Raw genomic sequence first — 14,595 nt, forward strand, 5'->3', positions numbered from 1 at the left:
GCTGGATGTAATGGGTGGAGCTAGACACCCAACCACTCCCTAACCATACCCCTTACCCTATCGCTAAACATAACTCCACCCATTAGTTCACACAGAGGTGGAGCTGGACATCCAGAGAGGGGAAGCTGGAGGTCATTTGGCTCTGCAGTGAGCAGTACTTGTGTGAAAGACGCTCCGTAGGACGAGGCATCTACCACATATTCCACAGATCGATTCAAGTTACGTGCACAAATAAAAGCCAGTGTGTGTGTTTGTGCTTGTTGAATTCCTGTCTCTGATAAATTAATTTACCCATTAAACTGCAATTTAATACCAGTACGAATATCACATCGAATGTGAATATCGAATATCGAATCAGGCACGTGACTGGACAGAAAGTGAAGCTTCGTTTGTCATTGGTCACGTGATTTCTATGTTAACAACACAAGCTTCGAATCAAGGCTTCCTCTGACACGCCCCTTTATTTTCGACACAAGCTCCGATGCCTCGGTTCAAATGTCACATCACTAGACAGCCCGTCGGATCCTCCGCAGTGTTGCCAATTTGGGGATTTTGTCGCCAAATTTAGCTACTTTCTCATTGTAGCTGCGACCTTTTTTTTTGCGACAAGGAGCTATTTTAGCTATATTTAAATAAAACTAGCGATTTTTTTGGTTTTTTAAATTTTTTACTTGGCCACACCCTGCCGTAGGCTCGTGAGCTCTCACGTTTGCTCTCAATCATGCCAATAGGTGCGTTCGACTTGAAGCACCGCTACAGACGGCAGTCAACGAGAGTAGCCGCTTGCAGTCGGGGGCGGAGTTGAAAACGGAGCCGTCAAGCCGGACACTTTCTGCTCCCGTTAGTGACGCTCGCACGGTGTTTGCATACTCTATCACAGATGAAGTGAATTAAATGCAATATTTGTCAAATACACAGACGTTTCAGAAACGTTTTCATGAGCAACAGAAACACTTTTTATATACTGCTTAATACAGCGCCATCTGTTCAAGAATAAAGTTAAATGTAAATACTAATAAAGTGGGGGTATATATGCTTTCATGATAAACGTGACTCAATATAACATTGCGACTACAGTAAAAAAGCTTCTAATGTTCTAAAAATACAGATTTATGAGCAGTATTGGATTTGAAGATGTTAGAAACACACGTCATTGTTGTCATGTGGTGAATTTGGCCAATCGTGAAACAGCTGTGTGGTCATCAGCGCTCTTGCAGTCGCTCTGAAAAAGCTGCACCGGCTGAGTCAGCCGGCTGCTCTCGAAACGATATCGCGGTACTTTGATGCACACGTAACAGTGACGTAGCGTCGCGCCGGTTCAAGTCGGACAACATTTGTAACCGGCATGCACTGCTTCAAGTCACCCGCCGATCGGTTTGCGCGGCGCCGCATGAAGTCGAACGCACCTAGTGAGTCTGCGCAGTGAACACACCAGTACGCCACGCCTGCCATGACGCACAACACAATTTCATTATAAGCATCAATCAAGATCAACAATGAACATCTTGTTTTAACCACGGACACAAGTTATACCACAATTCATGCAGTCATGTCAACCAGATACTGAGAGAGAGACAGTGCATCATCGTGTCATGTATGCTGGCATGCAGTATTTTGCACTTACTTTGTAGTAATATTGACTGAAATAAGTTTGTATGAATAAATTTTTTGTTTTTGGAGAATCATAATATCTCTTATCTATCTGTTGTATTTGAGCAGGACAGGGATGCACTTTGGTGTCACATGAAACAAATTCCCAACATTGTGTCTTTCCATCATTTTCATCATGTTTGATGTGCTTGCAGATCACAAGCATTTCCTAATTTCACTTCAGAATTTTTAGTTCTACTTCATCTTTTGTTATATTTGTTATACTGCCATCATTTGTAAAGTATATATATATATATACTTTCCTTTACCAAATTTACCTGTATTTACTTTGTTTTTATATTTGGCGACTTTTTGTGAAAAATTGAGACTTTTGAGGGTGGTTCTAGATTTTCTGAGGGAGGGGTTTGGCAACACTGATCCTCCGGAGCAGTGTTGTTGGTGATTTTTTTTAGGTCTACCACTTGACTTTTTTGTCCCATAACTTAGGATATTTTAAGAAATTTAGAATGACTGTCTTAACTGCGTCCAACCTCGGCAGGGATGGCGCGTTGCCCGCGCCCTTGCTTGTGCGGCTGAACAATCCTGCCACGTTCAAAGACTGACAGAAAGCCCTTTTGCCTTTGCCATCAAGAGATCACGTGACTGCCTGAAGAACAATGACATGAAAGCCATATTTTTGCAGATTTTAACTTTTTAAGGCTTTTACTTTTGTTCAGCTGATGAACAGCCTGTTGGGAGTTTAAATGCCGTTTTCAATAAATTGCATATTCTCTATTTTTTGTCTCTTGCTCCGGTTTCTTCTTTTGGCATTTTGAAGCAGTACTTACAACCTGGTTACGATCCACCAGTGCAAAATGCAAATACTTGTAATGTTCCCCCCGGTCTTAAGATTTTGTTCAGGAGTGTATTATTCCCTTATCCCTTTAATCACTTAAATATGTTATTAACGTTAAAGCCTGTTGAAAACAGCATTAAATATACAATATGGAGTTAAAGAAGAGTGTCTCACCTTAGCAATTCGCGCCATTCCTCTCAGATTCCCAGTGCATGTGATGAAGTCAGGCGCGCGCGCAAACACTCAGACCAATTCAACGTTTTTCCTCCTTAAATGTTATAATTTAGGGGATTTTTCCAAAATATCACATTAAAATAATGGAAATAAATGAAATAAATCCCAAGTTGGTCAACTAGTTGAAACTGCATGAAGACTGCAGTTGACATAGGTTGCATAAAACTATAAAAACCGCAATTAGTTTTAATTATCACAGAAGAACAAAAACAGATTGTCCATGATGTAGGAAAGTTTAATACACATAGATCTACAAACATATGTACAGCACAATTAATCTGAACAATGGCCTTTCACAAATATAAATTACTTTAAATTGGCTTGTTTCAAAGCTCAACACAGGTCCGTGGAGTGTGAGCAGGAGCTTGGGTGGGAAAGAAGTAACACATCTTCAGTATTCCATTGCAGACATGTCCACATTTCACCAGCTCACTGCTCTCCTAGTCCTGCCACCATGATCTTTTGGAATTGAGCACACCACATTGTTCCCCACTCACCAGAGCTGGCTTTACACGCACCCAGTTAAAATTCCATCCTGGCAAATGTTTTGAAATTGTACACAACAGCATAATACTGCATCATTTCCGACCGCTTAACATCCTTATACCAATCCGGTGTTTGAATCTACACAAGAATAAGGCACAGATGGAAAAACACATCAAATAAACAATCAATCAATGAACAGTATCTACCAGCATGCCAGTCTGTCAACGTTTTGGCACAAAAGCTGGTTCACCAAAAATAGCTTGCGACACCCGCCCACTCCTGAAACAAGCATCTGTCCATTTATACAGTACTCACATTTCCACTTAAAGGTCAACGGTATCAGCGTTTCAGCACACTCATACTAAGAAAACAACTCAACGAAACATGAAAATCAGATTCAGATAAAGTCTACCATTACTACATACTCAAAATCGAGCAAGTACTGTCCTTTTAGTGCAATAAAAAGATGCAACAGTACAAGCACTGACCATAAAGTGGACTTAAGTGGTGCCAAGTGTTACAGATTTAAGAAAATAAAAACAAAGATAGCTTATGTGTTATGATTATTTAGTGTTCTGATAGGGTCTACATGGACCCTGAATACTGTTTAGCCTTTTTTTCCTTCTTTGTTTTTTAAACAAGGCTACTGTCCTCCACCAGGGCAATATTAACAAGTCTGCATTATAGCGAAGACGCAGATTCGATGATTCGAGAAAAAGAATTCCAGTAATTTTGCGGTTGTTGCTCATCACATAAGACAAAAGACAAAAATGTACATGTAATTACTTGATTTTCTTTCCTCAAAATGACGTACGATCACAGGGGTCTGGGCATTTCAGAAAGCAAAAGTGACAGTTTCGAATAGCTCAACAAAAATATGAATCAACATCTGAAGGTGCAATTAAAAGGATTCCTTTTTTCTCCTCCCACAAAGGCTACTTTCATGAAATAATCCTTTTTTGCACAAACCAAAATAACACGAAACAAAAATGCATGAATATCAAAGAAAAGTTTGCTTTGGGGACAGTCCCTTTCTGCTAATTACTCTCAACAAAAACTAAATACATGAGGCACTTTCTAACTTAAGCATACTTGAACACTTTATCAAGTTCAATCCTAGTCCATAGGACTAACCATGCTTTGTTCTGTCTCCTCAGTCCAAAATGGCAGACTTAACCTGGTTGTGAATCCTAGAAGAGAGCAGAGGACACAGTGGTGATAAAGAGGAGTTTGGTGGAGGCTCCATTTATTTAGACAGACCGTCTCTGCACTAACCAAGTGTTCACCTCACGTCTTCCTGTTGTTCCAATTAAAGTCTGTCACAGGTTTCTGCTCTGCAGTTCTTTCCATAGCAGGTGAGATGGGCTCAAGGGGGGATTTCTGAGACTGAGGGGAACGGGGGTCAATCAGGGGTGGGGGTTTGTCAGGGTGGAAGGGGCGGTAGTGATCGGGCCCCATGGGACCATGGTTTCCAGGGGGTCCCCTGTGGTCCGGCATCCTTCTGAAGTCCTGTGGATGCCCTCCTCCACCGGGGTGATAGTTCGGGGAGCGGTATTCATCGGAACGCCTTCTCTTAGGGTCTGGATGTCTGAAAACAAAAAGCAAAATTTTAGTCCTACAGCTCTACACAGTTTTGGGCATGAGGATGGGTTGTAAACATTAGCAGATTTATTAAAAACACACTCTTGCTCACCTGTCATAATAGTCTCGATGGCCACGATGATCTCTATCATTACCATAATCATAGGGTCGTTTGCGAGGGGAGCCGCTGTTACGGTAACCTCCTGAGCTGCGGTAGTCACCATGAGGACGGCGGTCTCCGTAATGATGGTCCTTGTATCTGTGAGAGTCATACGGGTGATACCGATCCTCTTGCCAGGGCTGATTGCTGTTACCTGGGTAGCTGTACTTACGGTCCCTTTGCCAGTCTCCCCTATCTAGTTAAAAGATGCACAAGGTACCAAATGAGCCAGTTGATCATTAAAAAGGGCAACTGAAATTGTAAATGACATCATTTATGGTTGTACAAAAAATATCTGACATCAAAACCAGAATTATAGTAGCTAATCAAACTGATATGATTGTGTGATGTAGCTATACGGTTTCTGGGTTCAACTCCATTTTAAGTGAGAATACTTTCTCAGAAGTCATTTATGAGCACTATTCGTTTAGTAGGGCCCTATGAAATCAGTTAAATTTTTTTTTAAATTCGTTTTATTTTTCTGTTTTAATTTTTCTAGACTTTTAATGGTTAAAGGCACAATATGTAAGATTGTTTTATTAAAATATCCAAAAACCACTAGAACAGTGTTATATATTTTGCTGACTTGTGTACTTACATTATCCCAAATGTTTCGAAGAATGTTTAAATCCAGAGAAATAAGCAATTTTAACTAGTGACACAGACCGTGTCCATAGTGTCATTGTGTCGCCTGCCAATGACGTCATAACCCCTCGATTTCCGGTTTTGTTTTGTAGAAAACATGGAAACACCAAAGACGCTTGAATATGTTGTGCATTTTAATAGACCGGTGACGACCGCACAGAGTAGCATTATAACAGAACTTTCAAATGTATCTAGTATGATAAAACAGCGCTGCCTTTTTTTCCCACACATACGCACGACCAGAAGGAGCGGAAGCGGTCGACTGTGGCATAATAAAAGCTCCATTGCTTTCGAGCCGTGTCGCACTTGTTCAGCGGCCTCGTTTCGCTTCGATGGCTTTCAGCCTCACCCTGCTTCATTCTACTACGTTAATAAATCATTAGCTCATCCATGAACATAATTTCTGCCTGAGTCCCGTCGGATTGCATCGGCTGTGGGAATGAAGACGACAACTCCCATGATTCCACACTTAGTCACGGCACCATCAAACTACGCCTTTGATTCTTTGTTTGTTTTGAATATGCGCCCTCTAGCGGCGACAAATTACATATTGTGCCTTTAAATTAAAATGTTATTATTCAAAAAGCATGTCTAATTAATTGAATTCATGAAACCTACACAATTTATTATTTGTTTAACAAAAATTACATATTTAAGGCCCTATGAAATGTTTTATTTTTTTCTCAAATTCAGTTCTATTTCTTTCTTTCTTTTACCAAATACTGCTTTATACCATTATTTTTCTGGATTCTATTTTGTTTTGATTAAATTGTAATAATCAAAAGCATCTCTAATTAATTGATTTTATATATTTAAAAAAATTATATATAAAAATTATTAGTTATTTTTATTTTTTTCAGAAATACTGTGTTATTTACATTTTTCTGCTAAATAAATTCTGGTGAATATTACATTAAGTAATATATTTGTCAGCTTCTTCAAGTTAATAAAACTTTTATTTTGACGGGTTGCTATGAAGACCTTCAAGTTTCTGATTGTATGTGATATGACTATAGCTTTTCCTCAAAAGAAATGGTAAAATCCTCATGAAGTGGCTCTCAGAGCATGTGTTCATGTACTCATATATTGAGGCAGCAGAGGCTGAAAACACTGAGCGTCACGCACTTTAGTATGTGTAGTAAACGAAACCACGCGTCTGCGTTGTTCATTCACAGAGACACGCAGAACATGCAGGATTCACATTTAAATAGTTTTTTTGTGGCTTAATATTCACAGACACTAGTCCATATCGTGTTTTGATTTAACTGTACTGACCTACTTTTGATTTATCCATCCAAAATTTGGCAAATTCTGAGACATTTCGTGTTATACAGTAAATTCCATTTTTATGACTTGATTCCACAATTCCGTCCATATTTTCCACATCACGGAAATCATAGGGTCCTAGTTAAATAGTACTACAGCACAATGTGAGTGCAATAAGCTGTGAACCCCAAAACGGTGACACTTGATGGATTGTTTCAGCTCTCACCGTCATTAGGAAAGTGCCTTTTATTGGGGTGGTTGTACTCTCTGTGGTGGGCGTGAGTGGGAGGTCCAGGCAGATGGTTGACTGCAGGATGGGTACCTGTAGAGTCCCGACTAGATCCAGACGGTTCTGGTCTGAAGGGTTTTTTCTTGGCATGATCATCTTTCTTCTTTTGCTCTTTCTGTAAGAGGAGCAAGTGAGTAAGTGGTACATGAGGAGAACAATGTCATTGAGAACTGTGAATTTAAGATATGCTTACCTCTTCTTCCTGGGAGCGCTTCTTTTGAGCCATCTTATACAGCTTGTGCAGTTTCCGGGCACCAAACTCAGTAAATTTAGAAACAAAAATCCAGAGGTTTCTGACAAATGAAAAAAGCGGGGTTGAATATACTGTCCAAATATAATGGGAACTCTTGAAATCGGATGTGTAATGTGTAGTTGAGATACCTGCGCCAGGTCTTGACATGCTCTGGGTCACTGTACGATTTAAGGCACTCTGTGATGCGGTCTCCAATCTTTAGCAGGCAGGTACGAGTGTGCTGCAGCTGCTCCTGCACTGACAGCCCCTCATCTGGCTTATCCAACTGCTTCAGAGCCTTCTTCACTGGCCTCATCCGCTCCTTACACTGCATACACATTACACATTATCAACATACTTCTGTGTACATTACAATTATACGTCACGCCTAGAAAGGGAAGATTGAAATGAAGAAATTAGAATTTTAACACTCACGATGCTGAATGTTTCCTGGTCCAGCTCATCATCTTCCTCTCCAATTGGTACAGGCTCACTTCCTGCAGTGATGTGCACAGGGCCTTGAGCTTTCTTCCCTTTTCCTCCTGGTTTGGCCTGTAAATGTGAGAAGTTGAGAAGCACACTGACACATGATATAACTTTATTATGTAAAGATTTAGTCTAATCCAGCTTGGATTTAAAAAAGTAATCTAATTCTCAAAAACAGACAAACTAATACTTTTAATATTTATAAATATACAGAGAATTTAATTATAACAGCAATATAATTTAGGTCTAAATCATGAGTTTGAGTCAACCCGTTGATCTAAGAAACTAACAACCATATTGTGCACAGGATGACAGTGAAACATAATACTTAAGTCCAAGTTTCTAAAGGAAATGTTCTCATGCTGAAACATAATACTGCAGACTCTGATGCCATATAAAATACCTTCTCTTTTTTGGACTTGGAACGCTTTTTGTCTTTGTCCCCCTCCTTCTCTTTTTTAGGAGTTCCTGTTTTTTCTTTGTTCTCTTTGTTATCCTTTTTCTGTTTCTTCTTTGTGGGTGATTTTTCAGCTCCATCGTCCTGGAAAACGAGAGAATTGTAAATATGCAGCCTAACTGGTTAGTGCTGTGGATTCTATGTCTTTATTTCGCTACTTTAACAAATCTGTTTCTTTATATAGGTGATAGGATGCAATAAAACTAACATACCTTCACCTCTCCCTCTTCTGACAGGTTGTCGGAGAGACGAGGAGAGGTGATTTCATTGACCAGATCATTGTTAGGGGTCTTGTTCTTCATTCGAGGTTTCCTCTTTCTGGGTTTGGTCTGGGAGGTGGGAAGATACAAAGAATGAAAATGTCATTAAATATATTGTCTGAAACTGATCTTTAGTACATGATAAGACCACCTATTTTTCAAAATGCCTTTGCTAACGCATTTTTGCTTAAAGCTGCTGGCCCAAAACTGTGTATGGCCACCAAAAAGTTATCTAATCCTTACCACCACTTTACAATATCATATTGTCCTCCAAACCAATAGGTGTCGCAAGTCTAAAAACCTGAAAAACCCACAATCCTTACCTCATCTCCCGTTTTAGCAGAATCTTGGCTTTCTTGCTCCTTCTTCAGCATCTTAAGCAAGTAGTCTGCTCGCATCTGTAACTGCTTTGCCTGAGGTTTCTTTTCAGGGTCATCTAGGAGAATCTACAAATAAAGACAACAGGATATTTGAGGTCAAGTAAGGCAAACTTACACATTGTTGATGCTGCTTATTTAACTGTGAGCAAGCAGTAATTTGACAATGTACCTTCTCAGAAAGTTTGAGATCAGGATCGGTCTTGATCAGGTCCCAGTTGCCGTAGCCATGTTCATAGATACCCAGTAACAGCTGTGTGTCATCATGAATATCCCAGTCTACGTCAAAGTGTGGAGTCTTCACCCGACAGGTCAGCTGAAATCTAGCCAAATGGAAAACTTCACTGACTCTTTTCGGTCTCATTTTATTCCTTATTTAGAAATGGATCAGGGTTGGGAAAACGTCATAATCAAATGCTTTAAAAAATACATTAGATGCAATTAGAATTGAAATTGGTTGTGTATCATAAAAAGAGGAATTTGACAGAAAATTTAAAGTGACAGTAGAGAAAATCCATTAGTCCATTAGATAGTGATTTTATTTTGATTATGCCCATTTTTTTCAACTGTTTATATATTTTCAATACAGTCAAAATTTACCACATTATGTTCAGACAACTTTATACATTTTGGCAGACAAATTTAAGTCTATAAACACTGGCAACAAAATCTATTGATTACATAAAATTGAGTAAACTGGATAATTCTTTGATAGCTGATTTTATATATATATATATATATATATATATACATACAGTATCTCACAGAAGTGAGTACACCCCTCACATTTTTGTAAATATTTTATTATATCTTTTCATCTTTTCACAATATGCTCATGCTGTAATACGTTTTTGGATTTAGTATAGTGATAAATATTTACTTTTTAAAATAACATATTTATGATAGCGAACTTTGTTGTGATCAATGCTCCCTCTTAAGGCGGGCGTACGCGGTGCGATTTTTGCTGTCGTATGAGCTCGCAGGCGATTTTTTTCTCTCGGGAGAAAATCGCAGATGCTCGCATAGTCGCGGCTCGTACCGTGTGAGAAGAATAACGGGCCGATCCGAGACGTTACGAGCACCTCCTGTCCTCTCGATAATTTTCAAACATGTCAAAAAAAATCGGATGCTGTCAGTTTAAATTCATGGCATATGTGCGGATGAACGAGACGATTTCGCGATCCATCTGAAGTTGGCCAATCAGAAGATGACAAAACCATATAGTCTATAATAATTTGTTTAATTATACTGTTCTATTTTTTTATTCCGAATGTGCCAAATTTGCCGTTCAGCTTTATGAATGAATATGCCTGTTGTATTTCTGGCAAAACGAGCAGAAATTCAGAAATGGCCTACTCCCTCGAGTTCTTTATGAAGAACAGAAAGTCCATGCTTTTCAGACATTCTCTTTGCCATGCCCTTTGTTTTTTTTGGACATCACAAGCCGCCTGCCACAAAGAAAACTATTTCGTCCTTAGAATCCATATTTTTATGAATGGCGCGAAACGTAATGCTTACGTCAGAGTTTGTAAAATCATAGTAAATTTGTGTCGTGTGTGTGACTGCCTCCGTACGATTTTCGGATAAACTCATTCGTGACATCTGCCAGAGCTCACGACATTCCGACCTTCAGAATCGCACCGTGTACGCCCGCCTTTAGTCTTACTCAAATTGTACATTTTAGTTATCATATTAAGACAAACTTGTCCTGTTTTTGTTTATTCATTGAAATGTATGAGCATTTTAGTCAGGTTTTTTTAGTCAATGAAATATTAGTCACATTTTCGTCATTCTGTATAATGGTTAAACTTGATAAAAATAATTTTTTTCTCAAAATTATAATCGTAACGATTGTTGTCATTTGATAAATTTACTTTCGCATTTCAGGTATTGCACTTTCTCCAGTAAGCACAAATCAATAGAATGTGAACACATACATGGTGTATTTTATCTCATCTAGTGTACTGATTTATTATAGGCTTTTTATTATATAAATCAACACCAAAGACTTATGCAATCTCTCTGTCTACATTATGAAAACAGCTAAAACAAACAAAAAATATGTGAAACAGTGAAATTCCTAGTAATTCCATTAATTCCATAATTGCAATAGTCTATTTCTCTATTAAAACAACAGCGATTGAGTAAGTATTTATTCAGCGATCACAATCGCAAACAATATAGTGAGATCCAGGGGCCACGCTAAGGGGGGGAAGATAGGATGATTCTAAGGGCCCACGCACTTTTGGGGCCCCCAGAGATCGGTTTTATTAGTAGTAACAGTAGTAGTAGTAATGTAATAGAAATTATAAATGTATCTACCAAAGAGTTACAAATAAAACTAAATTACGGCTTATTTCTGCATTTCCAGCAAAATTATCTCCCCCCATTCACCGCATGGTTTCGTCCCGTCCTAAGTAGTCACTGAGTGAGATCAGATGGTAAAATGTCAAATTAGAGCTGTCTTTGAATCGCCGGGCAATTTGGTCAGTCGCACTTTTAAACACATTTTAGTTTTGCTATAGAAAATCTACAAATTCACACTCTGATTACATAGAGCAGGAGCAGGACGCCGTGAGAGTGTCATGGCAACCAGATACACTGCACGCAAATTATTATTTAATTATTTTGCCACCGTTTGCCACACTAAACTTAGCAATAAACACGTTGAAAATAATACACAATAAACATGTCTGTCAAAACAATCTCAAAGGAGGCTTTTATTAAGCAAATCATGGAATGAATTACTCATCCACTGTTTAAAAAAAAAAAACTTTAGCTGGGTTTCCACAGGCAGGGTCACAATTATCTAGTGTATGAAGCTAAAGGTTTTTGGGTTAAGGTTCATAATGTAGAACATTTTTAACATTGTATGCTGTATGTGCATAGGTAGCTAGCAAACAAGGAATACAGCTGTTAAGCTAATAGTCACATTATTGTGGCCAGCCTAAGGCACACCTGTGCAATAATTATGCTGTCTAATCAGCATCTTGATATGCCACACCTGTGAGGTGGATGGATTATCTCGGCAAAGGAGAAGTGCTCACTAACACAGATTCAGACAGATTTGTGAGCAATATTTGAGAGATATAGGCCTTTTGTGAACATAGAAAAAGTCTTAGATCTTTGAGTTAAACTCATAAAAATGGGGGCAAAAACAAAAGTGTTGCATTTATAATTTTGTTCAGTGTATGCATGTATGTATAAATTTGCAAGTGTGCGAACCTGCAACCTCACGGTCAAAAGTATTCTGCCTTAACCAGCTACATTAACTGGCTGTTTGGCTTCGCTTGCATTTGAAAGGGTCATTTATATTATCATGTTCATATATACTATGAAGGCCTGGTCAAGCACTGATGGGTTGGCGATGGGGATAAGTGTCCCGTCCACAAGGCCAATTAATCACAGGACATCCGCAATGGCATGGAAGCCTTGATGTGCCTCCATCACTTCGTGCCTGGCAAATATAATATAATATAATAATCGGTGGCATGACGGAGCAGGATGTTTGTGATTGAGTGAACGCACTGCCACACCGATGTCTTACTCAGCCCATATCCATCCCCAAACACCTCCAGAAAACTCCCCACAGCATAAAAACGGAGAGCCGCCAGCAGTTGAATTTCGGGGCTTAGGGGGTAGCTCCATAGAGTTTGTCTCGACAAAGTTGGACCCACAAGATGTAAAAGCTGCTGAATTTGCTCCCGTGGCAGGCAAGTTTTTTGTAGAATTGTATCTTTTGACATGGTAGCTATTCTGACACTATTATGAAATAGTACACAAACTGGCTCTGCGAACGCAGCCATCTTTGATTTAGGACAACTATTCGCTGTCTCACTGCCATAGTTTGACCAAACTCCCCATCACATTGCATACTTCAACATGTGCTGCCATCACATGGGAATGCAGTGTGTGGCTATAAAATCTAATGAGTCATTACAGCCTGTGCAAGATATTATGGATCCAGCTCAAGGTGAGGATAAAAGTGCTGAAAAGCCAGCCACAAGGAGCACTTCACAGTATGCTATGTACATTTATATTCCTGATACACACGTGTGGTATAAATGCATGCTGATAAGTCAATCATATCTGTTTACAGAGCAGAAAATCATTTTAAGCCTTTCTGCAAAAAAATGTCTCATGTACATAGGGTTGTATACAGATAATGTAGCCTTTATTTTTCCTTTTTTAAATTAAGTCTCTTAAGCTCAACAAGACTGCATTTATTAGATCCAAAATATAGTAAAGCTAAAATATTATGAAATAGCATTCAAATTTAAAATAAGTGTTTTCCATTTCAATATTTTTTAAACAGCTGAGCTGCTTAATATTTTCCTGTAAACAGTGATTTTTAGACTTTTTCTGCAGGACACTGTTATAATCAGAAAATTCAAAAGAACAACATTTATTTGAAATATAAATATTTTGTAAAATTACTTTTGAAAGGCAGTGTATATTTGAATTAGAAGTATTGAGAATAATTCTTTTTGCACATTACAGTAAGATACTGGGAATTAATAGACAATTAGAGTGTTTGTATGTGCTGAATTGTCATGAAAAGTATGTCAGGCCAAAGATTTCAGTAATATTTTAGATTTTTATTTTTGGTAAAATATTGCCCATTTTTTATCTACCTAGATAACACCATATATTCCACTACTGTGAATTCTGTAAAAGCATACACAATTTACTCAATTTGAGCTGGCACAAGTCTTGACAGTACATGAAAATTAGTGGTCGACCGATATATCGCCAAGGCCGATATTTGGCATTTTTCAAGTATCGGCATTGGCCGACAAGTTTTTCTGTTTGGCTGATGTGTTTGAGGCGGGACTTTTATTTTGACGGCGCTGAGAACGGCAGGGCCTGCGCACACAGTGCTCACATTCTCCCTCTTGATCTCTGTCGTCGTTTAACAGTTCGGTCTAATACAGATAGAAGTTTGTCTAAAAATCAGATAGAACTGTTAAACAAAGAAATTAAAATGTATACAAAAAGTATTATAACGATTGCCTTTATATCAATAGTAATAGAAAGGCAAACGTTATAATACTATGCTGCACTTTATCCGTTTGCCCACTGCCATATTCATGTCATTTTTACTGTGTGCTGTATGTAAAATGAGTGTTACCTTGGCTTTATTTGAAAAAATATGGTTAATAATGCATACAAACGTCCCAGAATACGGAGTGCCCTTTTGGTTACAGTGTTTACTTCCTTTTTAATTCTATTTTTATTAAATATCTATTTATTTGTGAAAAATACTTTGTCATCTAAACAATAATTTGTTTAAGTTTATTTTACACATTTATTTTTTAAAGGGGTGGTTCATTGCGATTTCACTTTTTTAACGTTAGTTAGTGTGTAATGTTGCTGTTTGAGCATAAACAATATATGCAAAGTTACGAAGCTGAAAGATCAATGCAAACGGAGATATTGTCTTTTAAAATTCTGGCAGGTTAATGCCTACAAAAACGACTGGTAGGGACTACAAGTTACTTCCCGGGTTCGTGACATCACAAACCCAGATAAACCCCGCCCTCGGGAAAAGGCAGCAAAGGGGGTGAGGCCTGCGCTGCTTTAGAGAAGAGGAAGAGAAAACTAGAGGTGCACGTAAAAATCTATTCATATATGAATCGCGATTCTGTCTTCTAACGATTCTAATGGATTCACAAG

General features: G+C 38.5%; 1 protein-coding gene across 1 annotated transcript in view; it reads right to left on the reverse strand.

Moving 5' to 3' along the window:
* Window positions 1–3,843: 3,843 nt before the first annotated feature.
* Window positions 3,844–14,595, reverse strand: part of chd2 (chromodomain helicase DNA binding protein 2) — a 38,956-nt gene continuing 28,204 nt past the window's right edge. The window contains exons 24-34 of the mRNA XM_016229909.1: window positions 9,092–9,242; window positions 8,866–8,988; window positions 8,495–8,611; window positions 8,229–8,366; window positions 7,775–7,891; window positions 7,489–7,667; window positions 7,301–7,400; window positions 7,045–7,222; window positions 4,860–5,103; window positions 4,442–4,754; window positions 3,844–4,356 (exon numbers count right to left, since the gene is read on the reverse strand). Of these exons, the coding sequence (XP_016085395.1) occupies window positions 4,454–4,754; window positions 4,860–5,103; window positions 7,045–7,222; window positions 7,301–7,400; window positions 7,489–7,667; window positions 7,775–7,891; window positions 8,229–8,366; window positions 8,495–8,611; window positions 8,866–8,988; window positions 9,092–9,242 (1,648 nt within the window). The 3' untranslated portion in view covers window positions 3,844–4,356; window positions 4,442–4,453. The remainder of the gene's footprint in view (window positions 4,357–4,441; window positions 4,755–4,859; window positions 5,104–7,044; window positions 7,223–7,300; window positions 7,401–7,488; window positions 7,668–7,774; window positions 7,892–8,228; window positions 8,367–8,494; window positions 8,612–8,865; window positions 8,989–9,091; window positions 9,243–14,595) is intronic.

This window comes from Sinocyclocheilus grahami, unplaced genomic scaffold (assembly GCF_001515645.1).
Source record: "Sinocyclocheilus grahami isolate Dianchi unplaced genomic scaffold, SAMN03320097.WGS_v1.1 scaffold360.1, whole genome shotgun sequence".
In the NCBI taxonomy this organism is placed as follows: domain Eukaryota; kingdom Metazoa; phylum Chordata; class Actinopteri; order Cypriniformes; family Cyprinidae; genus Sinocyclocheilus; species Sinocyclocheilus grahami.